This window comes from Podarcis pityusensis, assembly GCF_964106645.2.
Source record: "Podarcis pityusensis genome assembly, chromosome: 11".
In the NCBI taxonomy this organism is placed as follows: Eukaryota; Metazoa; Chordata; class Lepidosauria; order Squamata; family Lacertidae; genus Podarcis; species Podarcis pityusensis.
The window spans coordinates 39,210,894-39,238,102 of NC_138036.1; the positions used below are offsets into that span (position 1 = coordinate 39,210,894).

The 27,209-nt window shown below is 42.3% G+C and overlaps 1 protein-coding gene across 6 annotated transcripts in view; it reads left to right on the top strand.

Annotated features, from left to right (window-relative positions):
• Nucleotides 1–27,209, top strand: part of PAM (peptidylglycine alpha-amidating monooxygenase) — a 126,511-nt gene that overhangs the window by 80,911 nt on the left and 18,391 nt on the right. For 5 of the 6 annotated variants that reach the window (XM_080972425.1, XM_080972429.1, XM_080972427.1 and 2 more), the window contains exons 15-20: nt 10,740–11,057; nt 14,863–14,992; nt 22,110–22,226; nt 24,539–24,611; nt 24,982–25,192; nt 25,833–26,033. In XM_080972425.1, coding sequence (XP_080828551.1) covers nt 10,740–11,057; nt 14,863–14,992; nt 22,110–22,226; nt 24,539–24,611; nt 24,982–25,192; nt 25,833–26,033 — 1,050 coding nt within the window. The remainder of the gene's footprint in view (nt 1–10,739; nt 11,058–14,862; nt 14,993–22,109; nt 22,227–24,538; nt 24,612–24,981; nt 25,193–25,832; nt 26,034–27,209) is intronic. The other variant, XM_080972430.1, reaches the window with a different exon arrangement.

The following is a 27,209-nucleotide window of genomic DNA, read 5'->3' on the forward strand; positions in this document are numbered from 1 at the left end:
TGGGGGATTGAAATGAATCTTTGTTTATAGTCATAAAAGGAGTGTTGTGACTAAGCTTGGGAGTCGGATTGAGGTCTAAACTGTTTTGTGCCATGTGGAGCTTGAAAAATGTATTTGTATTAAACAATATAGCTACTTACATATAACTGAAACACTGGTTCTGGAAGACAAATGGCCTTGGGCACAATGGTGATGTGAAGTTGTATTCTTTATGAAAACTGAGAAAACACACCCGAACTTAGTTGGATTAAGGTGGAATTGTAGCATTAGTTTGGGGGCTATGGGTTTCTGAAAGCTTGTGTAACCAACTTATTCTGAAAGAAATACTTAAGAAATGGTTATCCTATTGGTACAGTGGTAACCTCGGGTTAAGTACTTAATTCATTCCGGAGGTTCGTACTTAACCTGAAACTGTTCTTAACCTGAAGCACCACTTTAGCTAATGGGGCCTCCCGCTGCCACAGCGCCGCCAGAGCATGATTTCTGTTCTCATCCTGAAGCAAAGTTCTTAACCCGAGGTAATATTTCTGGGTTAGCGGAGTCTGTAACCTGAAGCGTCTGTAACCTGAAGCGTATGTAACCTGAGGTACCACTGTATGTTAAACACCCCATTTTCCTCTTCTCACTGTACAGCTTTCGTCTGTTTTTTGCATTACTGAAGTAAAGTTGTCTGCATTTAGTGTACAAGCCTTTGAGCTGCTGTTTTATCACCCAGGAATCTACTTCATCATCCCTGGATGAGACTTCATATTCTATCTTTTCAGTGTAGGAGGAGTGGGTTGCATATGTAGTTCTCGATGAGAAGTTGAGATTGCCACAGCGCCAGAGTGCCTAAGGCTTCAAGCAATGCAGAATCAGCTGTTTTAAAGTGCCCATACAAAAAACAGTGTGATATCTAAACAAATGAAATGTTTTCCTCTTGAGATATTTCTGTTCTGCCATTTGGACGAATATAGCAATAATATCAGAAAGGTGTTGAAGGATATAAATAAATGAGAGGGTTGTTTAATTCATCTCATTTGGTATTATTTATCATTTAAATTTATTATCAGTCACAAGCCTTCTTTAGGCAGCAAATAATAACATTAAAAAATCTCTCTGTGGAAAAGTTATAGATAAAAGCAGTTGGCAAACCCACTTCAGTAGCAACATCAAATTCCATTAAAAGCTGGGGTGGGGGGTGGGGAGAGGCATGTTTCGTTGTTTCCTAAAAATCTGAAATGCAGGATTTTTTTGCCCAAAGTGGGTCTTGAACCAATGACTCATGTTCTACTGACTGAGTTATCCCTCAGGTAATGGAAGTTCCTGAGATGAAACATCCTGACCAAAACAACCTTGTCTTTTGCTGCTGCCCATTTCACCATTTGGGCTTCAGACTTGGCCTTCTTCAGTGGAAGCCGCATGTCGCTCCTATTAGCTGCAGAGGTACAATAGGGGATAGTAGTCACTCATACTTGGTTCATACCCTAAATGAGTGTAAGCCCTCAATATGCCTTCACAGTTGGAAACTTGGCTCTGTTTGGGGATGGATAGGGGCCATTTAAAATTAGTAAATTTTGATGTATTTGAACCGGGGGTTAGACAGATTCGTGAAGTATCCATGGCTTCTAGTAATGTGAATGCACGTGCATACTAGTTGCTACGAATCAGGAGTGGCACAGAGTTATTGCACTTACATCCTGTTCATGGGCTTCCCAAAGGCATCTGGCTGGCCACTGTGATAGTCCTTTGGTCTAATCAAGTAGGACTCATCTTATGTTCTTAAGCTTGTTCTTTGCCACTGAGACACATGGTCCCATTGGGTATTATTGCTCTTTGGGAGACAGGAATGATGATGATGACGATGATGATAATTTATTTATAGCCCACCCATCTGGCTGGGTTTCCTCAGCCACTCTGGGCAGCTCCCAACAGAATATTAAACCCTTTATCTCAGAGTCGTGGCTCTCACTTGCACAAAACAGCTTTGAAATAACAGGAATGTGAGGTGAATTATCATTTTGCTGGCTTTTGTAATAATGATGCCAGAAGGGAAGTTTGCATACTGTCAGGGAACTGCCATCGGAAGGAAGGGAAGTGAAAGGGCTCACACAGGTTGGGAGAGACTCAGCAGCTGAAGAGGGAACCAGTAGGGGGAGAGGAGCTGGGCTGAGGGAAAGGGAGCTGGAGGGATGGCTCAGAGACACTTCCAGCGAAAACAGTGGGGAGGTTTCAGGACCTCCTGTAGGGACACCCACTCCTCGCCGGAAACTGTCACGCAGAGAGTCCAGAAGACGTGTTTCCGTTAAGGAGCTTTTATGTTGGAAGCGATTCCGAAAGCAACCACTGTCGGAATCTGCCAGCGACTGACGGAGCCATGTTTAAGGGGCTCCGTTACAGACAGAGGTTTGCAAACTTGACCAAACTCTGAGGGACTAGGATTTTACACACAAGCAGCTCATCGTCCCATCACAGCATTCCGACAGTCTTCGTGAGCAGCTTGTGCAGGAGAAGGCATCATGAGCAACCCAGCCGGAACCGGAGAAGCAGGAGCTGGAGCGGGTCCAAGCCTGGAAGAAAGGTACCGGGTGTTGGAGGTCCAGCTAGCGCTGCAGACGGCGAGGCTTGAGGAGAGGAGGGCTCAGGATGCAGACAAAAAGGGGAAAGACACCCAGCTCGTCAGAAAGGTACCAGGATTGGTGCAGAAGTTTGGGGGGGAGCCCAAAGACTATCATGGCTTTCGGACAGAGATGCAATATGCCCTCAATCTGCAGTTTGATGAATTCCCTGACGAGGAATCAAGAGTGGCTTTCGTGATTGGGCATCTTGAAAAGGGGGCGAGAGACTGGGTTAGACCCCTGATGGCAGCGAATAGTGACGTCCTAAAGGACACGATGAAGTTCTTTCGCGCCATGGATCTGATGTTTTCCAGCGATATTGAACAGGGAGTGGTCCGCAGACAGTTAATGGCTTGCAAACAGGGGAGCCGATCTGTCCGTGAGTACTGGACTGAATTCACCATGTTGATCCATAAATTGGGGTGGGATCTATCGGCGGAACCCATTCAAATGCTTTTTGAAGAAGGGCTTTCTTCGGCTGTGAAAGACGAACTTTCCCGGGCGCCCAGGGCGGAGTCTATGGACCAGCTGACCAAATCAGCGCTGACCATAGGAGCGCGCCAGGAGGCGAGAGCATTGGAGAGGCGGGAAGGGAAGGGGGAACGTTGGAAGGAGTTCCGCATTCCAGACATTCCAGAGCCAACTTTCCCGCCGGCAGAGCCGATGGAAATCGGAACAGCGCGCGCGCGCGCAGTTTCAAAGCCCAGTGAGGGGGGAAAGAAGGAGGGAAAAGGCGCCCGGAAATGCTATCTCTGCCAACAGCCAGGTCACTTTGCCAGAGTCTGCCCCCAGAGGAAGGAATGGCAAGGGATGGTAGGAGCTGTGGAGGGAAGAGAGGAAGAAATACCGAAGCAAGTAAAAGCCAACGCCTGGCTGCCACCGTCGGGGCACAGCAGTCAGGCCAAAGAGCAGTGAAAGTGCCCACGCCAGAACCTCCTAAACCCGCCCTAGTGATAGAAGTGGCGCTAGAGCTGCCAAACGGACACCCTCTAAAGATAAAGGCGCTGTTGGACTCAGGCAGCTCCTGCAATTTCATGAGCAAAGAGTTTGCAGCTGAACACCAGATACAGACGATCCCTTTAAGCAACCCCCTGCAGGTGACCACGATCGATGGCAGGGAGCTGTTGGGAGGAGAAGTCAGCTTGCAGACCGTCCCAATGATAATGAAGGTGGCAAGGCACACCGAACTGATAGCGTTTAATGTGGCCACCTTGGGAGGAGCTCCCATTATATTGGGGATGAGCTGGCTAGCGTTACATGATCCGCTGGTGGGCTGGCATCAGAGAGTGGTTTCTTTTGGTTCAGCACATTGCTTAGAACACTGCAAAGAGGGAAAGGGTTTGGCAGGGGCCCAAGCCACCCTAGCAGGGACTGAAGTAACGGAGAACGTGAAGGTACCACGACAATACGCAGATCTCCGCGACGTCTTCAGCGAAAGGGAAGCTGACCAATTACCCCCGCATAGACCCTTTGACTGTCAAATCAATTTACTCCCTGGGGCACAGCTCCCTGTAGGCAAGCTGTACGCCATGTCAGACAGAGAGATGCAGGAGCTAAGAGAGTTCATTGACAAGAACCTGAAGAGAGGGTTCATCAGAGAGTCCAGGGCGGTGGGGGGCAGCCCAGTGTTTTTTGTGGATAAAAAAAACACGAACAAGCCGAGGCTTGTGTGTGACTTCAGGGCCTTAAATGCAGTGTCAGAACCAGTGGCTTTCCCTATGCCCAGGATTGACGACATTTTGACAAGGGTCAGGAAGGGAAAGATTTTTACTAAACTGGACCTAAGGGGGGCGTACAACCTGATACGAATAAGGAAGGGGGATGAATGGAAAACCACCATGTTCACCCCTTTGGGGGCATTTGAATATTTAGTTATGCCCTTCGGCCTACAAGGAGGCTCCGCGTGCTTTCAATCGTTTATGAACCACGTCCTGGGGCCTTTGCTTTACAAGAATTGTGTGGCCTTCTTAGACGACGTGTTGGTGTATTCTGAGAATGAGGAGCAGCATGTGAGAGACGTCAGAGAAGTGTTGAGCAGGCTGCAAGCCAACCAGCTGTGGGTGAAACTGGAGAAGTGTCAGTTTCATACCAAGGAGGTGGAATTCCTGGGGTATCGCCTGTCAGACAAGGGATTGGCCATGGATCCCGGCAAGGTCCAGGCGGTGCTGGAATGGAAAAACACCCAAAACAAGGAAGGATGTGCAGAGGTTCCTAGGATTTGGGAACTTCTATCGTAAGTTCATCCGAAACTTTGCCCACCTGACGGCGCCCATTACGGACTGTCTCAGCAGTAAGAAGAAGTTCGTTTGGACTGAGGAGGCGGAGCGAGCATTTGAGGAACTAAAAAGGGCCTTCGCCTCGGAACAACAACTCCTGCATGTGGATTTACAAAAACCGATGAGAGTGGAAACTGACGCATCAGACAGAGCGATTGGGGCGGTGCTTCTGCAGCCAGGGAAGGAGGAGTCAGAGTGGAGACCGTGTGCCTTTTTTTCGCGAAAGCTGAACAAATCCGAGAGGAACTACACGGTGTATGACCGAGAACTACTAGCCATTCATGAGGCGTTCCGGAGATGGAGGCACCTGCTAATTGGCGCACAACATAAGGTGCAAGTGTGCACTGACCACAAGAACCTAGAGTATTGGAGGACGGCACGAGTGCTCAACCAACGGCAAGTGAGATGGGCCCAGGAGTTCTCCAAATTTAACTTTGAGATTTGTTACGTGCCAGGCCCAGAGAACATTAGGGCGGACGCTCTCTCACGCAAACCTGAATATTTGGAGGAGGAGGGAGCACCCGAAGAGAGACATGTCATTCCAGAGGACCGCTGGGTGTGTGGGGCGGCATTGGTGGGACAAAGAGAACTGGTAGAGGAAACAGAGAATGATGAATACGCCCAGAATAAGCTCAGAGGTCTTAGGGGTGAGGGAGAGGAACCAGGGGGTTTCGAGGAAAGAAATGGAGCTTTGTATTACAAAGGGGCACTGTATATCCCTGAAGGAGACTTAAGGGGGAGGGTACTCAAGCAGTTGCACGACAGCCCCACGGCGGGGCATTTTGGACAACACAAAACCATGTGGTTGGTCACCAGGGAATTTTGGTGGCCTAAGGTGAGGGAAGATGTACGGGAGTATGTAAGAGGGTGTGAGCAATGCCAGCGAGCCAAAGGGGAGAGGCGGGCACCGGCGGGGCTATTAGAACCCTTACCAACCCCAGAACGACCTTGGGAGGCAGTGTCGATAGATTTTATGACTGATCTGCCGAAGTCCAAGGGGAAAACAGCCATCATGGTGGTGGTAGACCTACTAACAAAGATGTGCCACTTTGTAGCCTGCTCGCATGCAGTCACGGCGGAAGAGACAGCGAAGTTATTTGTAGAACACATTTTTAGGTTGCACGGGGTGCCATTGAGGGTGGTCTCAGACCGAGGAAAACAATTTACTTCCAGGTTCTGGAGGAAGCTCATGAGCTTACTGCAGGTGGAGGTCAACTTTTCGACTGCCCGGCACCCTGAAACCAACGGGCAGGCGGAAAGAGCAAACGGGGTCCTCCAGCAATACCTGAGGTGTTATGTCAATGACAGAGAGAATGACTGGGTAGAAAAGTTGGCGCTGGCGGAATTTGCCTACAACAATGCCGAGAATGTGTCCACAGGGATGAGCCCCTTCTTGGCTAATTATGGGTGTCATCCCAGGGCTTTCCCAGGGGGAGAAGGGGAGAGATGGGGTGTCCCGGCAGCCGAGCATTTTGTAGAAGAAATGGAAGCAATCCATCGTCAGCTCCAACTCAACTTAGAAAGGGCGAAGGAAGAATACAAGAGGCAGGCAGACAAGAACCGAAGGGAAGGTGAAACCATAAGGGTGGGAGATAGGGTGTGGCTGTCAACCCAAGGGTTGCCGTTCAAAGGAGGTTGTAAGAAATTAAGACCCAGGAGATTGGGTCCCTTTGAGGTCATTCAACAGGTCAACCCAGTGGCTTTCAGGCTCCGGTTACCCAACCACATGAAACTGCACCCAGTATTTCACAGGTCGTTACTGTCACCGTATGAGGGGGGACGAGAAGGGATGGCCACTCGGGGACCGGTCATAGAAGAAAGGGAATGCAGCAGCCATGTGGCAGAAATCCTCGACGCCAGATGGAAGGGGGATCAGGTGGAGTATTTGGTAGCGTGGGAAGGAGAACCGGAGTCAGAAAACACTTGGGTAATGGCAGAAGATATCAATGACGAGGTATTGATAGAAACGTTCCATCAAAGGTTCCCAAGGAAACCTCAGCCTGTGGAGAGGTTCCGGAGGGAATACTTTGGGACCACCGATGAGGAGGAGGAGTTGGAAGGATTCTCGGAATCGGAAGGGGAAGGGGAGATGGACTCTGAGGAGGAGGAGTACTTCGAGACCAGGAACCGCAACAGGTGGAGAGAAGTGTTCGGGACATCGGAAGATGAAGGAAGTTCATTCCGGGGTTTTGCCTCCTCACCGCCCGTAGAGGAGGGGGCGAGAGGGGATGAAGGGGGCCCTGGAGGGGAGGTGGATGTCAGGGAACTGCCATCGGAAGGAAGGGAAGTGAAAGGGCTCACACAGGTTGGGAGAGACTCAGCAGCTGAAGAGGGAACCAGTAGGGGGAGAGGAGCTGGGCTGAGGGAAAGGGAGCTGGAGGGATGGCTCAGAGACACTTCCAGCGAAAACAGTGGGGAGGTTTCAGGACCTCCTGTAGGGACACCCACTCCTCGCCGGAAACTGTCACGCAGAGAGTCCAGAAGACGTGTTTCCGTTAAGGAGCTTTTATGTTGGAAGCGATTCCGAAAGCAACCACTGTCGGAATCTGCCAGCGACTGACGGAGCCATGTTTAAGGGGCTCCGTTACAGACAGAGGTTTGCAAACTTGACCAAACTCTGAGGGACTAGGATTTTACACACAAGCAGCTCATCGTCCCATCACACATACATACAGCATGATATGTCGACAGCTGTTTGATTTTCTCCCCCCCACCATGCCACACCCTTCATACTTGAGTTTATTTGGGAGGCAATTCCTCATGGATGTTTGGACAGGTACCAAAGTAGAAGATATAGACACATCACCTACAAAGGGTGCTTAGGCATACAGGAATTGGATTAATCCCTTGTATGAGGAAAGGTATATGTCATAACTGATTTTAAAATGCAGCTGTGACGATGGCGACGGTGGTTGTGCTGTGGTTTCTGTAACAGTAGAAAGCATCTGATAAGAGTTGGCCATAAATGCAGTAGTATGTGGTTGAAGGAAAGCAACATTAAGGATGTTTTATCAAGCATGTTAGTGGGGATGGCTTAACACATTATGTTCAGCTCCAATTTGCTTTGTTCATTTCACCAAAATTGGCCCTATTAACTCTGATAATTATTTTCTGACAGGGGATTTCACTGGGGACATTCCCCTTCCAAAGGCTGAAATTGGAAATTTAGCTGGAACCGTTGAGCCAGGACTGTTTATAAACATGACAGACTCTCTTAGGGTCATTTTGAAAAGACTTAATTTCCCCCCTTGCTGAGTTCTTAAAATTGCATTTTCCGTGAGAGTCCTGAAGCCTTAACTTACCATTTACGTTTATTATTGCTTTAATGTGAAACTTTTAAGAAGATTTTATGACATGGTTCCATAAATGCATTTTTAAAAGAAGTCTAAATAATTGAAATCCTTAACCTTTTAATTCATTATCCTCTCAGTCTAATGGAAATACTTGTGAGCCAGCATATTTGCGGAAGTTAATGGTTGTGTCACCAAGGCGGGGATATTTATTTACGGACTGTTTACAGCCACCAATCCAAAACAGAAAGAAAGAAGCATAAAGTGATAAAGGACTAAGCCCTTTCCTCCAGTGCAGAGGTTGAATAGATCATTTAAAGTATTTATATTCCTCCTGCTAACCAAAGAGCTCAAGGTGATTTAGGTTATCTCTAATATACAACAGAACAGAGAAGAATTGTTAGGAACAGGCACAGATGTGTACAAGTCCCCCTTCTCAACACTGGATATTCCAGCTGCTGCTGCAGTACTGAGCCACAGCAGATCTTCAAGGAGGCAATTGCTTCCTCACCCAGGATGCTTGTTCTGATGTCTCCTGTTGTTTCTGGCTCATGGTTGCTGACACAAGAGGCACTGGAGGAAGCAAATGCAAGTCTCCCTTAGTCCTTAGATCAGCCTTTCCCAGCTTAATGCCTTCCTGTTTGTTTTGGACTACAGTTCTCATCAGCCCCAGCCAGCATAGCCAGTGGTCAAGAATGATGGGAGTTGTAGTCCAACACAGCTGAAGGGCACCAGATTGGGCCGGTTGCTTTAGATCAGGGTTCCTCAACCTCGGCCCTCCAGATGTTTTTGGCCTACAACTCCCATGATCCCTAGCTAGCAGGACCAGTGGTCAGGGATGATGGGAATTGTAGTCTCAAAACATCTGGAGGGCCGAGGTTGAGGAAGCCTGCTTTAGGTGTTCAAGCTGTCACTTGCCTTCTGAGTCTCTGCTCTACAGGGACTCTATAAGAAGAAATTATCTAGTCTGGAAATGGCTGCCAGAGGAGTCAAATGTCAGTCCCTTTCAGGTCAGGGCTCCCTCCCTCAGGCTGCCACTGCCGATGTGCCTTGCAGTTTTGGCTCTTGGTGGCAAGATGCAAATTAGAATAAGATGTAGCACAACTGAACACATGTCCAGCTGCCGACAATTGCTGGCTCTTAACAAAATTGTTGAGTAGAACAATATGTTCTTGATGGCTTGCGCTGACGCTGGCCGCACATAAAACCTGCAGACGGCGAAGAGCTTGTTGCTGCTGCTTTGTAAGCAAGTGCGTTTACATCAGCAACAAATTGGATCCCGTTCAAATCTACCCAGCTAGTTTTAAGTGATGTGTAATGAGTGAATGAATACCTCCCTTTCCTCCTTTCTTTTGAATTTTCTTCTTTCAGGCTTCTACCAGACCTTGCTTTTTTATTTTATTTATATGTCATATACTCTAGTGTGCTTCAACAGTTGTAAGCTGCCCTGCTTTGATAACAGTAATCTTCAGATTGCAAGTGGAAGAGTGTGTGGTGCACATCTGGAGTGCTCAAGTGAAATATTCTACTGTATCTTCTTTAGTTACGATTGTACTCAAATGCGATAAAAGGGCCTAGATCTAGCAAACCTTGAGCTTGCATCACAGTAGGTGCATATTAGCTATTCTTTCCTGAATTCTGGATGCATATTCTGAATATGTTTGATATGCTTATCATTTCTGAAATAGTTGAATTAACAAAGTTGTCGATCTTCTGAAAAAAAGTCATATTCAACACACAGGAAACAGACTCAAGTGAAACCAGGCAACATAGGAAATGGGGGTGGGGAATCCTTCCTGGCAGTCTTCATATAAACATGGTGCAATTTTCTAGCACAGGCAATCTAGCTAACAACACTGGTTGGGGGGAAAGGATATTGGCTAGGTATGGAACTTTAAATAACACAGATAATGTATAAACCAGAATGTTAGGAATCTGATATAACTAAAGATATTAAAAAATATATGAGTCTATCAAACATTTCTGTGGGAGAATTTACCAATCTGTAATTTTTCCACCATTTCCAGGCTAATGCAGTTCCAAAAAGCATACAGTAGGGGAAAACACACAACCACAATTGCAACTGGTTCACTTCCAGATTGTATTAACATTCTGTAGAATCTAGTGAAAAATTGAATATATTTCCTTTCAAACCGGTTTCACTTCTGAATTTCTGCTTCCTGTAAATGGAAGGCTATTAGTAGCAAATTTCAGAGGAGGTAAGTACACCAGTGTTCCGATGCTAAATAATGCTAAAATAATCCTTCCTAAAGTTATGCTCCCCCCCCCCCCCCCATGGACAGCCTTCCAGAGGCAAGGGGCCTCATTTGCCTGGGTTCTGAAATGCCTTGTCAAAAAAAGGCATTGTTGTGTAAATTTAAGGACTGCAACAGCCTGTGATTTATGTCAAGAGTTCCTGAGCAGCCAGAAGTTTTGAATCAAGTTGGCTTTTAGGAATAACTTCCTATTTCTGCTCTTTGTCAAGCTCACAACAAAATCTTGCAGTCTGTCCGCCTCCTCTGCCTCTTTCTCTTATCTGTTTTTTTTTCTCTTTCTCTCTCTTTTTCTCTGTGCAGGTGATTTCTATTCACTCATTTCCAAGCTGCTAGGAGAAAGGGAAGATGTTGTTCATGTGCACAAGTATAACCCTACAGAAAAGGCAGAATCAGATCTTGTAGCAGAGATTGCTAATGTAGTCCAGAAGAAGGATCTTGGTTGGCCTGATGCCAGAGAGTTTTCCAATAAAGATGAAAGGGCCAATGCCATTCTTGTCAGAGACAGAATCCACAAATTCCACAGATTAGAATCCACCCTGAGGCCACCAGAGAACAGGCACCTTGCTTTGCAGCCACCTAAACCTGGCAGTGGGAACTGGGAAAAAGAACGTACAGGAGGTGGGTTAGGGTTGTGTCTTTTTATTTTAAAATGTTACCATATCCAATACTATAAGCTACTCTGTACATTAGCAAAATTGGAAGAGAACATCAAATGATTTTTTTAAATAAAAAAAAATTGAAGTTTTATATGACATTCCTCTCTTACATCAGATGTTCCGATGAAAAATTCATTTTGTTCAACATAAGAGTCAGTAATCACTGAAGCAATGCTCACATTATCCTTCCCATTTGTGGCAAAGGTTTAGTAAGTTTTGTTTCATGTGTATGTTAGTTGTCAGCTGTACAGTTTGGTGCTATGTATTATGTGAGAGATTTATTTGATACATTATTGTATTTCATACTTTATTTCTAAAAGAAAAGACTAATTTAGTATCAGAAGTTTTATTTTTGGTATATAAACAGAAAACCTGAGCTGGAATTATTTGTTACATTTTTCTAAACTGAGTAATCCAACTTGAACATGGTAAATTCAGTTATTTGACTTTGTTTTTCTTACTGTGCAGCTGGCTTTATTACACACTCTCCTGTGAGGGTAGTTATGCCCTCTGTATTTTTCAGCTTGAATGCCTTGTTGACTAGTAACAATATGTTATGTGCATTTATATTATATTTTCATTGTGCTTCTCTCTTTCTAAATATGAAACATTATAGTTACTTCTTAAGTAATTTTCTAGAAACATAGAGCTGGGATAGGCAATGATGGCATGGAATTAACTACTCATGCGGTAGTTGTATGAGTCATGCAACATCAGTGGAAGGAATTTAATGACATTGCAGCTCTTCTTTCCTAATAATAAGATTTGTACTGATTCTTTCCCTTTCCCCAAATAAGAGACAAAGAGCCGCAATTCATGCAAATACCTTTGTCCAAGGATATGCTGTTTGTATAAGTAGACCACCCTTACGAGCAATTATTTGGATAAGTAATTACAATGGCTCAATTCAGACATCATACCTAATAACAGTTTGTACTAACCATAGCTGAAAACCCAAACCATGGTTCAGAACTGTTTGTTTGCACCAGCTCTGCCATTTTCATAGCGTTCACCTTAACACATCCAATCCGTGTTGTAACAACTTATGAAGGCAGAGAGGTGGATGTAATTGTGGTTTATCGATTCAGACACCATGCCAAGCACACAGCTTGCAAACAATTATGAAACCATGATTTCTTAGTTTTTCAGCCAGCAAACCAGAATATGGTTTTCCAGTTCATGCATCGTGCCAAACTATAGCTTAAGCTTTTTAAACCATGGTTTGGCATAACTTCTTGAGTTGAGCCAATATCTGTGTTGTCTTTTTTAGTTTGAGAAAATTTCAGCCAACATTCATGGTACAGGACAGTGACACTTGCCAAATGTATTGTTCCTTGCAGCTTTAAATGATTCACAATCTTCCTGGTTCTGATTTTCTATTTGAAACATTAGTGTGGAATGCTTCCTGTTAACCTGGTGTTAATGTATGCTGTTTTAAATGACCACCAAGCCTTTGGTACACTGTGGAAGTTTAATCAGGTATCTGTGAAACTGATTGCCTGTTTTTGCTACTGTTAACAGAGGAGAAAAGAGGGGCAGTACTTTCGACTGCAAATTTCTGCACGCTTATCTGAGAATAAGTCCCATTGAACTCAGTGGGGCTGACCTCTGGGTTAATAGTCATAGGACTGTGCAGACAATTCTTATTTACTATGGGCTGTTTTCTCTGTTCTACCAACAAGCAGCCAACAAAATACTTGATAAATATAATTTGAAACTGAACTCAACTGAATTTAAGCCACAGTGGGTATGTTCCACTTCCACTATCAGAGACAGTATGCCTCTGAATACCAGTTGCTTGGAATTGCAGTTGGCCAGAGTGCTGTTGTGCCCGTGTCCTGCTTGCAAGCTCACCACAGGTATCTGCTGGCCACTGAGAGAACAGGATGATAGACTAGATGGGCCATTGGCCTGATCTAGAAAGTTGTTCTTGTGTTCTTGCGGGAAAAGTGGTTTTCAGATTTAATTATGCTGGTGAATGCTAGTGGAGTGAACAAAATACTGGCTTTTCTGTTGTAGTATTGAAGAATGCTGATTACAGTAAGATATCTCCTCTGTGTGTTTGGAGAGGGGAATATTTCATTGGAAGCTATAAAAGCAATATTTGTGCTAGGACTATTAGAGTAATTCCATAATAGATTTTGCTTTTGGTTTAGAATGTTTTTTCCTTACTTATGATTATCATCAATCCACCTATCTATTATTTATACCTTTTGCTGTACAAATCCACAGGGCTGAGCAGTAAAGGGTTTATCAAATAATACAGGACTAGAGTTGTGGGGGAAAAAACAAACCCTAAGAATTATACAGTATTTAGAAGCTTTATGCAAATTTATATGAAATTATTGCAATTCAAATCAGCCTAATTGTCTAGGTTGATGGACTAGATTCTTTATTAGCCGTTATCACCCCACAAATATAGTGTGAAATGATTTTTTAAAAAATGGTATATATGACAAATGGTGTTACTACTATGAATATGCTGAGGTCTCTTGTGTGTGTTTTTTCCCCACCTCTCAGAGAGAAGATGGCCAGACTAGATACTCAACAGTAAACAGTTACAAGGATGATTTATGCTAAATTTGCTTACTTGACAATAACCCATTCAAATCAGTGGGACTTACTTCCAAGTAAACATTCATAGATCAGATGTTTGGTGTTAGTTCCTTACAGTAATCATACATTTCATTGGAACTGTATGTCCCAAGAGTAACAGCTTCAGCAAGTCAGTAATTTAAAATCTCTAACTATATCCTAAAATATCCTGTCTTAGGTAAATCCTAAAGTTGCTTGGAGTTTCATTAAGTAAATAAAAAAAGTGACAACGATGACTACTACTACTACTACTAATAATAATAATTGTGCATAAATAGAAGTGGGCCACTGCACTCACTTCTGACTACATGCTTGGAATTGGCTTGTAGGTTACATAATATTAAATGCATGTAAATATATGTTTTGTAAAGCACCTGCTGTTTACCAGGTGTTGTACACAGATTAAAGACAAGACACACTATTACAATCTAAAATAGATTATACAAAAGAAAAGGGTATGGGGGGGGAGAGAAAAGAAGAAAACTCAAACACTAATTATTAAAATTGCAAAGTTCTTATAAAGCCCTACATGGATTGAGTTCAGGGGCAGGAGGTGCCAAATGATAGCTGATCATTCGGCCAAGCTCATGAAATAGCCTCTCTTTGTCCACCTCTCACTCTGCTTCAACCAGGAGTATTATAAATGATAAATTTGAAGGCTGGAAATACTGGTATTTGTAGCATAAACCACAAAACAGGAGCTTCTGTATTGGAAGCTACATGCATATTTACGCTTCTAAAGGGAGAAAGTGTTTCATGGTTCTAGATGCTGCTGCTGATCATAAATATCTTTTTTTCTAAGGCTTCTTTTTTGTACAGTCGTACCTTGGATCCCGAACACCTTGATACTCAGACGTTTTGGCTCCCAAATGCCGCAAACCCAGAAGTGACTGTTCCAGTTTGAAAATGTTCTTTGGAACCCGAACGTCCAACGTGGCTTCTGCAGCTTCCGATTGGCTGCAGGAGCTTCCTGCAGCCAATCAGAAGCCGCACTTTGGTTTCCGAACGTTTTGGAAGTTGAACGGACTGTATTGTTATATGAACACATTGTAACTATTATATTGCATGCAAATATGTTGCTTGAAGCTTGTTTGATTCTATCTTTAGCCATTGAATTATTTACTTACCTAATATTTTTATATCAGCGTGTAAACCTTATTCTCCTTTTTCAGATTTAAACATAGAAGAAGTAGTTGATTGGCCTGGAATAAACCTCAAACTCGGGCAGGTTTCTGGGCTGGCCTTGGATTCTAACAGTAACCTGGTCATCTTCCACAGGGGCGATCATGTATGGGATGCAAAGTAAGCAAGCACTTGTAAACAAAAAAGTTTACTGTATGTTCTTCAGCGCCTCTGTATGTGTCTCTTATCTCCCCACTCTGTACTGGCTTCCTCTGTGAGGCAAGCAAGATAGCAGTTTTTCCATATAGGCTGGACGATAGTGTCTTGCATGTGGGACGTGGATGGCACTGTGGTCTAAACCACTGAGCCTCTTTGGCTTGCTGATCAGAAGGTCAGCGATTCAAATCCCCGCGACGAGGTGAGCTCCCATTGCTCTGTTCCAGCTCCTGGCAACCTAGCAGATCGAAAGTACGCCAGTTCAAGTAGATAAATAGGTATCACTGAGGTGGGAAGCTAAATAGTGTTTCTGTGTGCTCTGGTTTCTGCCACAGTGTTCCGTTGCATCAGAAGAGGTTTCGTCATGCTGATCACATGACCCAGAAAGCTGTCTGTGGACAAACATCAGCTCCTGAAAGCGAGATGGGCGCCACAACACCATAGTCACCTTTGACTGGACTTAACCGTCCAGGGGTCCCTTACCTTTACCTAGTTTTTTGCATTTCCTGGTTGATTTTAAATTGTATATCAGTAAACTAATTCCAAACTAAGCTTGATCATTCATTACAGCGTTAATATAATGAAGAACCATGCAAAAGTTGCTCCAGGAACCTGTGTGTTTGGTATAAGGGTGATTTGTCTCAGGGTTACTAGCCTGCCCTAGCGTCTCGAAGAATGGAGGAGCGGCCATTTATCCTAGATTCTCTAACCTAGAATCCTAGCGTGTAGTATTCAACTGTTTTACTCAGAGCAGAACCATTGAAATGAATGGACCTAGCTTAGTCACGTTCATTCATTTCAGTGGGTCTACCCTATTTAGTTGAATACCACTCTACTAGCGTAACCTGGTATTGACTGGATGGGATTTATTTAGCCTGCAATCTCCCATCTTGGAGCCAACCTCCTGGCTACAATATCCCATCTATTTTTGCTCATCCCATTACCATCTTCATGCACCATCTTGCCTGATGAAGAGTTCTGAAAGTTGAAAGTTTGCCACAATTTTTATTTGCTTGCTTATAAAACATTTATGCTGCTTAATGTAATAAAACTCTAAACAGTTTTCACAGAAAACAATAAAAAGCAACATTGATATCAGTTCGTATAAAATGACAAACAGTAGCGTCCCTAAAAACTAAGACAAAAACTTTATATCACAGATAAAACTGAGCAGTGTACAAAACAATTTAAAATGGATAGAATTAAAATGAATTACTTGAGGGAATACAGTTTGTGGAGATTTGGTTGGTCCTAATAATGGTATAGCTCAATTGTGAATTTTGGAGTTTTCCCCCCTTGTTAACCAATATGGGTCCCTTTGCTTTATTTGATATTTAAGTTACTGAAGAAAATTTGAATAAGGCATCTGCATACAAGTACATATTACTAATAACAGGAAGCTTTTAGAATCAGGAAAATGTTAATTATTTAAAGGAGTGGATTTCACCAAATATTTCCTTTTATTCTGTGATAATAGGCCTCTATTATGAAGCTTGCCTAAATATATGCACATAACCATAAAATTAATGCAAAGTTATTAATTGGGTGTAATGTTCTTTACCAATCATAAATGTGCTCAATTATCAGCCTTAGGAACTCTCTTCATTTTTTTCTGGTTGATTGCTTCCCCATCATACAACAAGGAAAGAGGCAAACAAATTATCACGGCTTCAGGCACTGCACAGAATGCTAGCAATGTATTAATAATACATGCACATAAAAGCTGCATATCCCTACAAGCAAATGCAGCAGACTGCTTGGGAACTTTAGGCAGTTTAATCTTGTGCTGTAGGACACTTAAGTGCAAGATCTAGAGATGTGTGTCTGTTTCCTGTACTCCCCCAGCTTTCCCAAATTTGCAGAGAACATGAGGTTTGGCAGAAGGGGTACGGTTTTTTTTGGATGGTCTCTGCTTGGGTGGTGAAGAAGCAGATTCAAGGGAGTTATGCCAAATAACTCTGGCAGGTATTCAGATGTCTCAAGTCTGCTTTTAGTCTGGAAATTACCTTTGCATTTATGTTATCTATCTTGAAAACCGTCTGGAAGCTTTGTTCTTGCAAGTTCCAGTGTAATATTTGCATTTCTCCTTATTGAATACAATGTCTCTTGAACTTCTGTATGGTTCATTTTGCACATGATTCTAAGCCAAAACATGGCCAAGTGTGAGCTCACGTGTGTGGGTTCTTAGAGCAAAAATCACAACCACTTGCTGCCCTTCCTGGAGCTAAGACATGGTTTGGCTTAGCATTAAACTGTGAGTCTAGGTTTGGACATATCTCACCCCACACAAACCACAAGCCATCAGTCATCCTTTTCTTTCCTCACCCACCCCATTCCAGAGAGGTATCAGCTCTTCAAAATATATGCTAATATTGTTAATCTGTTCACACACAGCTTCAGTAGAGAAGCTGAATTAGATCTAGGATTCTTGAGATTAGTTCCTGTCTTTGCCATGGACTCTTCATTCTTATTCCCAGGCCTCACTCCTTATAGTAAAAATGGGAATGTGGCCTGGCTCCTATGGGAGAGAGAGAAAGAGGAATTGCAAAACCTTCAAAATAAGTAGTAGCTTGATTGTGTGTAAAAGCTGCCATAGGTCAGTACTTAAGGACCTTATGGATTTATATGAATATAATAGTCATCAAAGAAGATGAGTTGATTATCATTTAATTGCCACTGTTACTGCTTGCTCCTGCCTACTGCTTCATTTCTTAATGGAAAATAGCTATATTTTAAAGAGCCTACCATGCTAGGGAAATAAGAATGCAGAGCATAAGCAATGATTATTGCAGCACTTTATAATCTTCTTTAAATCTGCATTGTTAGATATCCTTTGTTGTGTGTGAATACTCAGGTTTTGGATATTTGAAAGTAATCCTGAAAACTGCTATTAAATCACGGGAGTAGTTCCTAAAGCATATTATCCAAGAGACCGATCCAACACTAGTCTAACTTTTTAAGATGCACCTGCTACTGTTGCTCACCCTTGTGATCATTCCCAATGTCCATTGCTGGTGGCCTGACCATGAAATCACAAGACTCCAAAACAGGGGTCAGCAAACTTTTTCAGCAGGGGGCCAGTCCACTGTCCCTCAGACCTTGTGGGGGGCCAGACTATATTTTGAAAAGAAAAGAAAAATGAATGAATTCCTATGCCCCACAAATAACCCAGAGATGCATTTTAAATAAAAGCACATACTCTACTCATGTAAAAACACCAGGCGGGTCCTACAAATAACCCAGAGATGCATTTTAAATAAAAGGGCACATTCTACTCATGTAAAACCACGCTGATTCCCGGACCGTCCGCAGGCCGGATTGAGAAGGCGATAGGGCCAGATCCGGGCCCCGGGCCTTAGTTTGCCTACCCATGTGAGTCCAAAACAATCACTTGTTGTTTTTAACTGCACTTCTGTGCAGTATTAATAAATGTTAACTGTTCTGGAAAGCCTGAGGTTACAAAAAACCAGATAAAAGGTATTTGCAACAATATTCACTAAGTGCATGATGGATATTTTTAATTAAAAAGTGCTGCAGATTTCATGTGCAAATAATTTTAATAAAGAAATCAATGTACTAATCAATGAAGTACAACCAGTTGAGTGGCCTGCCACTTTTCTTAATTGAAAGCTATAGCATAAATATTTTATGCGGGGCTTATTCTTTTTGTTGTTGCAATGTACAGGGTTAATAATTTGGTTTGCAGACTCATCTAAAGTCATAAAGCATGCCTCCTGTTTTTTAAAAAATCAATCCCTATAAGCACTTAGAAGCCAGTTAAATAAATAAACGTGCAGAAAAAATATACAGCTCCCAGATTTTGGATGAGAATTGAATTACAATTTTACATGTAATTAGATTAAATGCTATTTACTTTCATGAGCATAGTCAGTTAACACTGTTTCAATCAATGCTAAGCACTTATGCTGGAATGCTTATAAAGGCTTCTTGCACTGATGGAGAAGTATAGCTAATAATTTCTCATTGGGATAACAGTATGAGTGCCTTATACTTATGTAAATGGCTCACAATGAGCCTACTGTGAATTTCAAAATTATTGATACTTTAATTCTCAGTGTAAAATAGACTGGGGGGGGGGCGGATAAAAACTCGAGCTCATTTTGTTGTGTCAACTGTCTGTATAAAATAATCGAGTACAGCAGCAGTGGCAGACCACTCTCCCTTCCCTTGTATTTTTCCTCCTTCCAACATATACACCTGATTTGGGTGGTGGCATCTGCAGTGGTTTGCTTATTTATTTTAAAGCCAGATATATGTAAGCAGCAGCGCTTAGAGAGATCACTGAGAGTGGGGATACTCTCCCAAGTGCTCAGGAAGCATTACGTTTCCTCAAATTTGGGCTTAGGAAACACTGGAGCATGTAGGAAAACTTCCTGTTTCATGAGCACCTTAGATCTGCAGCCTGCTCTGGGACTTCCGGGGTGGTGCCATCGGTAATGGCAGATTCCCTCTGATCCGAAGGGACTGGCTCCACGGAAAACGGGTCTGTTCCGCTACGGCGAAGCGGGGACCCTTGAAAAAATCACAGGCGCATGAAGCCTGTGACCATGGGACTCCGCGGGCACCTTTCGCGCCCCCCCAACTCGTAAAGGAACCCAGCTATGGGCTCCGGAGCGAAGAGGAGCAAGTGGCGCGGTGCTGAGACTCAACTGCTTCTTCCGTGGAATGAAGCCGCACAGCCGTTGCCGGAGAGCGCTGCCTTTTTCCCTGGGACAATTTGGCTACTAAAACAACTACCTGTGAGTAGGTTAAATTTGGACAATTGGACTTTAAACAACGACTTGTGAGTAGAATGGAAAATTGGACTAAGAAATTCTTCTTAATTTGGCACTGAAACGGGAAGGTCTAAACAGGAAGTCAGCCTTCCGTTTCTTGTAGATAGACTAAAGCAAAGACAAGGCAAACTAGAGCTCAGAAAATCGCTTGTAAAGGATTAACTTTCATCATCTAAAATTGTTGAACCCCCTTCGGAAGCAGGAGAAGAGGGGGGATTTTTTCCGGACTGTTTAAACCTGCAGAAGAGAGTGTAAAGAAAGGTAATTTTCCACCGTCTTGAACCTGGGAGCGGGGTGTCAGGACTGACGTTTTTGGAAGTTCATTGACTATAGACAAACGTCTTTGACAGATAGTTAAAAGAAGAGAAACATAGTGATTCCATTGTTCTCCTTCGCATTTTAAAGGAACAAATATTGACAAAATATCTGAAAAAGGAAACTTTGTTGTCAGATCTCCTTTAAAAAAAAAAAAGAGATGGATACAAATAGAAGTTCTTCCCCTAGAGGGAGCCTGTGAAACTGTTACTAAATCTGAACCGGGGAGCTCTGCAGCTGCAACAGATTAAGATCGTGGGAACAGACTTCTGACCTTGCATTACAATGTGTTCAGAAGCTCTGGTGCGTGCTTTCTGCAAAACAAGTGCCTTATTGGAACAGTTACATGAGAAGACGGACTTGATGACTGTTGCAATCAGAAATTTTGGACAGGTAGTGGGTATCTATATAGAACCCAACCAGGGACCAACTCAGGAGTGTGCTCTGACAGATCAGATGAGGGAGGAGGATGTTGTTGGACCTCGGGTGGCAGAGATGGAGGGAGCTGTGGCCCAGCAGGAACATGAGTTGTTGGATCTGACAAACGAACTTGGAAAAAGCCAGACTTGGAGAGATAGAGTTTTGTTTGGTTTGGAAATGGGGGGTTGGATAGACCCCCCTATACAGGGATGTTTTCACTTTTCAAGTCTGGCAATGGGCCGTGAGATGTTTGGGGTTGTGGGGGTTCTTAACTTTGGAGGGACATTGAAACATGTTTTTAAATACCACATGGAGTTTAGTGTTGACTATGGAAAAGGGGCTGATCTGTCAAGAAGGGACAAACATACTGTCAAGTTGGAGTTTCCACGAGTGAAAGGAGCAGGAGACAGTAAAGTACAGGTATAAATATGAAGAAGATCTGCGGAAGGGACATGGAAGAGACTTAAGGGCCTCGGACATAAGATTACCAGGTTAATGAACTAGATGGATGGGATAGAAAGGACTGACAAAACCCGGGACCGGGAGGAAGAGACGCTGGATGAAGATTGGAAGAAAGTTTCAAAAAATTTTATTAGGATTGTTTTGTAAAATTGATGAATGCTAGAAAAATGTTGGAACGAAATTATTTGGCTTTAGCAGAAATGTTAAAAGAATTATGTAAGAATATGTTATGGTTATGACAAATTGGTATAAATAAGATCTAAGTTTTAAGTTTTAGTGTCTTTTACAATAAGATAAGGTTAAAATAGATTAAGGTAATTTAATGACAGAATACTATGAAAAATGGAAAGGATTTGCTGTGATAATTAATAACTAGAATACAAAAAAGGGAGGAGTGAGGAGGTCGATGAAATAAGGTAATGACAGTTAAGGATTTGGGAATATTGGATTTGTTTTTTAAATTTTTGTGGTTTATTTTTGCTTTTTGATTGTGATATGTTATGTGTTTTGTTGTTGTTTTTGGATTTTGATTTTTATCAATTTGTATTGTTTAATTGTTGTTTGTTTTTCCTTTGTTCTTTTCTTTTTCTCTTTGTTTTTCTTGTAATCTTAAAATTCTTAATAAATATCATTAAAAAAAAAAAAGATCTGCAGCCTGCTCTGGAGCCACTCAGAGCTCACTATTATCCAATCTTACAACATCTTTCCTGTTCCTACTTGCTATGTTAATGGTGCACTTGAGGCTGCAGCAGTGAACTCATGTGAAATGAAATGCACAGCCCAGAAGAAGAGGCTGTGTGCAGTAAGATTCTTGCTTCTCTGTTTGGGAAAGGAGGAGAAGGAGGGAAAACCACCTTTAATGTGCTACACCCTGGGTGAATTGCCGTTTCTTTGTTTTTAGATAGCAAGCTATATTATTAAGACACACATATGGTATGGCAATGTGTGTGTGTGTGTGTGTGTGTGTGTGTGTCTGTGTGAGTGGAGAACCCACATTTGTGCCACACCTGTTACTGACATCCACCCAAAGATTCTGAAATGTCTGATTGATTACCTTGTATATTGATCAGATTTTCTTTTCTCTGTAGTTCATTTGACAGTGGATACATTTATCAACAAAAAGGACTTGGACCCATTAAAGAGAGCACTATTCTTGTACTAGATCCCAATAGTTCAGCAGTTCTTCATTCCACGGGAAGAAATCTGTAAGTCTTTCTTACCTTCCTTGTGCTGAATAAGTTACTCACTTCATTGCAATCTATCTCTATCTCTATCTCTATCATCTCTATCTCTATCTCTATCTCTATCTCTATCTCTATCTCTATCTCTATCTATCTACTGTTTTCAAACATTATAAACTTTTCCAGTTTCTGGAAATAATTTATGCCCCTTCCTATCTGCTCACTGTTTAATGACCCAAATGAACCCAACTCAGATAGAAAGTGAATATTCTGTCCTCAAGAGACAGAAAGACCAAAAAGGTGTGTTGTGCTTTCCTATAAGAATGGTAGGATAAGTGGGAGAAAAAAAATACCTGCCCCAAGCTGGAAAGTAAGAAACTAAACACCTACTCGCTGGTTTGGCTATAAAGTGTTTGTATGGAGAGTTCTGCTTTTATCATGAAATGAAGCGTGGGATTGAAAGCCTCCCAACAATCTGTTGCTTGAAGACCTTTTTCCATAGCTGCTTTACTTCTGGTAACATAAAGGCAGTAGAACATGGGGCTCTCGCCAACCCCACCCCATCTCATGGTCTCATTCAGAGATAAAAGTTGATGCTGTTCCCACTTTGTAGCCAGACTAGTGAGTGCATATTTAGTAGACACTTGATCCAAGTTATCCTTCCTTGGGCAAATGCAGATACATCTAACTAAGGTTGGTGTCTCCATGATCACTCAAAACTAGCCTTAACTGCATTTTTAGCCATTTTGGCATTACAGCAAAAATAGTGCCATATTTTCCGTGGAATAACTGTGGACATGTAGGTGGCATTTATCTTCTGGAGCCGGATAGTCTTGGTGTTTGCCACTTTTGTTTAATCTTTCTAAGTGTGTGCCTGCATGTGTGGATTTTGTGTGCAGAAAAACATTTTTGAAAAGTCTTGAGGGGTGCTGCCTGCTGAGCAACTAATATGAAATGTACTTGTGTGGGAATAATTTGTTGGGATGAGGAGCTTGAGATGTGTCACTAACTTCCTCCTCTGTGTGTCAAAAAGGGTCCTCAAACCTCAGCGTTAACATCCAAGAAGACTGCTTCATTATTATTATTATTATTACTATTTATAAACAAGCATATTATAATAAAGATAGAATTATTGGTACGCAATAGAATGCCAAAGAAAACTGAGCTTCGATCCTACATAGTGCAAACATAGAGATTTTCCTGGCTCCCTCCCTCCTCTTCCTAAAGAAGCCTTTTTGAAGAGTTAACAGCACAGAATACATACAGCGGGAAATGATCCCAAATCTAGCAAAACAACCTTGAGAAAAGGCTACCCTTCACTGGCAGCACACTCCATTTTCTGTTCAGTTCTGAGGAGAAGCAGGAAACTCTAGTGCAGCAGTTGTCCCAACAATGCCCCTGACCCCTCACAAGCCACACAAAACGTGCCACCAGTCTGTATGTTATCTAAGTGTATATGTAGTATCAATTTTCTGCAAAGTTTGGGTAATACGCCTGTTAATGTTAATATGCAGTTTACCTTAACTATGAAACTATGATGCTATGCGAAACTGCTTTTCTTTACTAACATTTCAACCTTGATTGTATTTAAGACCCACGTCTTTCCTACCAGCAAAGTAACATAAAAAATGACCACTAAGCCTGAAATAATGCCCAGGCGAGATTATATCACTCATCATAAATTACACAGCACATTTAATCCAGTAGGTGCCCAAGGCGCCCACACAGCCATATTCCTCACTGTCGTTAGAATGGCTGTGAATGTACTGAAGTGTTGTATTTTCCTGAGTGCAGCACTTATGTTTTACTGTTAAAAAATTTGATACCCCCAAACAACAGTGCTACCATGTGGGAAGATGCATGGTATGGAATACAAATACAAAATCGGCACACAATAAAATCTTTTTAAAAGAACTTATTCTTTCCTTTAAGGACACAATAGTGGCTTTTAAAAATTTGGACCAGGAAAAGGACAGGGAGATCGAAAGCCGCCTGTCTCTTCCCATGCTCATGTCGAGTGCTCTTCGCTCTTCAACAGGAGAAGAGAACAAAATTTAGGGTGTGTACACACAAACAACATGGAGTATTTCAAAATTGGCCACTGGGTGAAGGTTAGGATGAAAGTCAATAGTAGCACAAATTAAACCATTTACTCAGGAATGACAGGATAATGCAGCCCGAAAAATAACAGGCATTCAGGGTTCCAGTAAATTAGGATAAGAAGATTTCCTTTATATAAACATCAATCCAGGTGTTTGTATGGTGACTAAACAGAACAAATTATTCTACCTTGTTTCCCCGTTGCTTAATGTAGTTTTCCTTTATTTTGTTTTCAGGTTTTATTTACCACATGGCTTGAGCATAGATCATAACGGTAACTATTGGGTGACAGATGTAGCTCTTCATCAGGTATGCACAACTAGCTTCCAGAAGTACCGTACTAACTGTGGGACTCTGAATTTAGCTAGCTTCTCTTGTTAACAACTTGACAGCATGATTCTTCTCAGACTTGGAGGGATATTTGCCAAATGTTCAGCTGCTTCATTTAGCACAACGGCCATGGATTGACATGCAGAAACGCTACTGAATTAACGTTGTTACGTGTCTGATGATGGATTTCTTTATTGGGTTCATGAATATTAATGTATACACAACTGTTCTCTGGAGAAAGACATTTTCTAGAGGACAGGCCTACGATGTAATCTGCAGTGGGTTGTGCAGGTCTACCTATAATATATGATTAAATGACCTGGAACTTTTTACCCTTTTATATTGCTAGGTATTCAAACTGGCATCGAATGGTGCAGAATCTCCTCTGTTGTCTTTTGGGAGGGCTTTGCAACCTGGGAGCGACAAAAACCACTTCTGCCAACCCACGGATGTGGCAGTGGATCCAGTTACTGGCAATATTTACGTATCGGATGGCTACTGCAATAGTCGTATCGTCCAGTTCTCTCCAGATGGAATGTTTGTGATGCAGTGGGGAGAAGGTACTGAATAGAAAGCTGTTGATTCAATTAGTAAACCCACCCTTTCCCTAAATAGCTTATGGTGCCCCACAAATGATACTGTCTAGAAGTTTGGGTACACCTTAAGTCTCTATGAAAACAATTAGACTTGCCTATGAATGGGCCTAATGTTACCGTGTACAGTGGTACCTTGGTTCTCGAAATTAATCTGTTCCGGGAGTCCTTTCAACTCCCAGAACCAAGACGCAGCTTCCGATTGGCTGCAAGAGCTTCCTGCACTCAATCAGAAGCTACGTTGGACGTTTGGCTTCCAAAAAATGTTCACAAACCAGAACTCTCACTTCCGGGTTTGCGGCGTTTGGGAGCCGATTTGTTTGGAAGCCAAGACGTTTGACTACCAAGGTACCATTGTACATCTATTTAGCTTCTTGTGGAGAAATTTCAAAGTCCTCCTCTTACCAGGTTTTGTTGCATGAAATTCAGTTGTTAACACCTGGCATTGTGAATAGGATGCTTAATGCTTTCAGTGCACAGTTTGAAATCTAATATGTTTGGACCATAAACCATTTCAGTGTACAGTTTCTTGTTAGCCTAAAATATCAGGATTTCTCATTGTAAGTAGTGAGCTGTTGGACTTTAACTGGATGTTTTCTCCTTTCAGAGAGTTCTGTTGGACAAACTAAACCTGGCCAGTTCAGCATCCCCCACAGCTTAACACTGGTGTCTGATTTTGGTCAACTCTGTGTAGCAGACAGAGAAAATGGTCGGATCCAGTGTTTTAAGCCAGAAACAGGAGAATTTATTAAAGAAATCAGGCACCCACTGTTTGGAAGAGAAGTATTTGCAGTTTCATATGCCCCAGGTAATAACTTAAAAAACAACAACACCTAATGTCATGTATGAGAGACCTGCTTTGTTTCCTTAAGTGATAGTAGAAGTAGTATTCTTAACGTAGCATATTATTAAAATAATAAATGTACTTAATTTGAAGGATTGAAAGTTCCACCAGCTCCTTTTTAAGCCTCTGGGGCAATCTTTTTGTGGTCCCATGCTGCAATTTGAAAGCAGCAGTTATCTAACTTGACCACAGTTTTATAAAAACTGGAGCTAGGGTATGAAACTTGAGCCTTCTCAAGTTTAAATACTTTTCTCAGATTTAATTAAAGAAATGTCTTAGCCTACTTGTACAATAGAAATCCACTTGCACACCGCAAGTTCCAGTTTCTTTCCCCTCCTCCCAGTCCTTGTCTACCCCTAGAGAAGATTTTGGGGGTGTGCAAAAGGGATAATTTTAGAAGTTTTAAAATTATATTGTTTTAAGATCTGTTTTCCACCCTGGGTTCCTTTGGGAGGAAGAGCGGGATATAAATTGAATAAACAGTGGTGCTGGTGGTCATGGTCATGGTTGTATATGCCCACTCATGCTATGTTTGATCTCACCATTTTTATATGACATTTTTAAACCTGTTCTTTGTCTCACTATCATAAACAGTAATAGCTGCCAATATCTAAATGTTAAAGGCAGAAATAAATGTGCCTCCTCTGAGGCAAATGTTTTTTAAATACATACCACCTTCTTCATCGGCGGCTGCAGATTCAAAAGCTATTTCAAGTGTCATTAGAGAGAACACAAAAATATTTCTACACCAGTAGAGGAAGAAATTAGAAATTTTAACGTGAGAACAAGAATGCTGGGTATTAAACCTCTTAATTAAAAATTGAAGCATAAAGGAAGAGAGAAAATTAAAAGGGCAAATATGACAATACAAAAGTACAATATTGTCTAGATAATATTCGGTACTGAAAAGTTTGCAATAATTTAATGAGCAGTGTGAACATAATTGTAGTATTTGAGGAGAGAAACAGAAATATACACTAAAACTGTTTTTTAGAATCATATTTCAGCTTTGTAAATAGTGCTGCGGTGGCAATTCTGCTGCATCTTTTTCAGCCATATTGCATTGCTAAATTTCCCCCAAAGGAGAAACCTACTAGCAAACCATTCACTGTGGGAAGGGGGTACCCCAAAATTTATTCA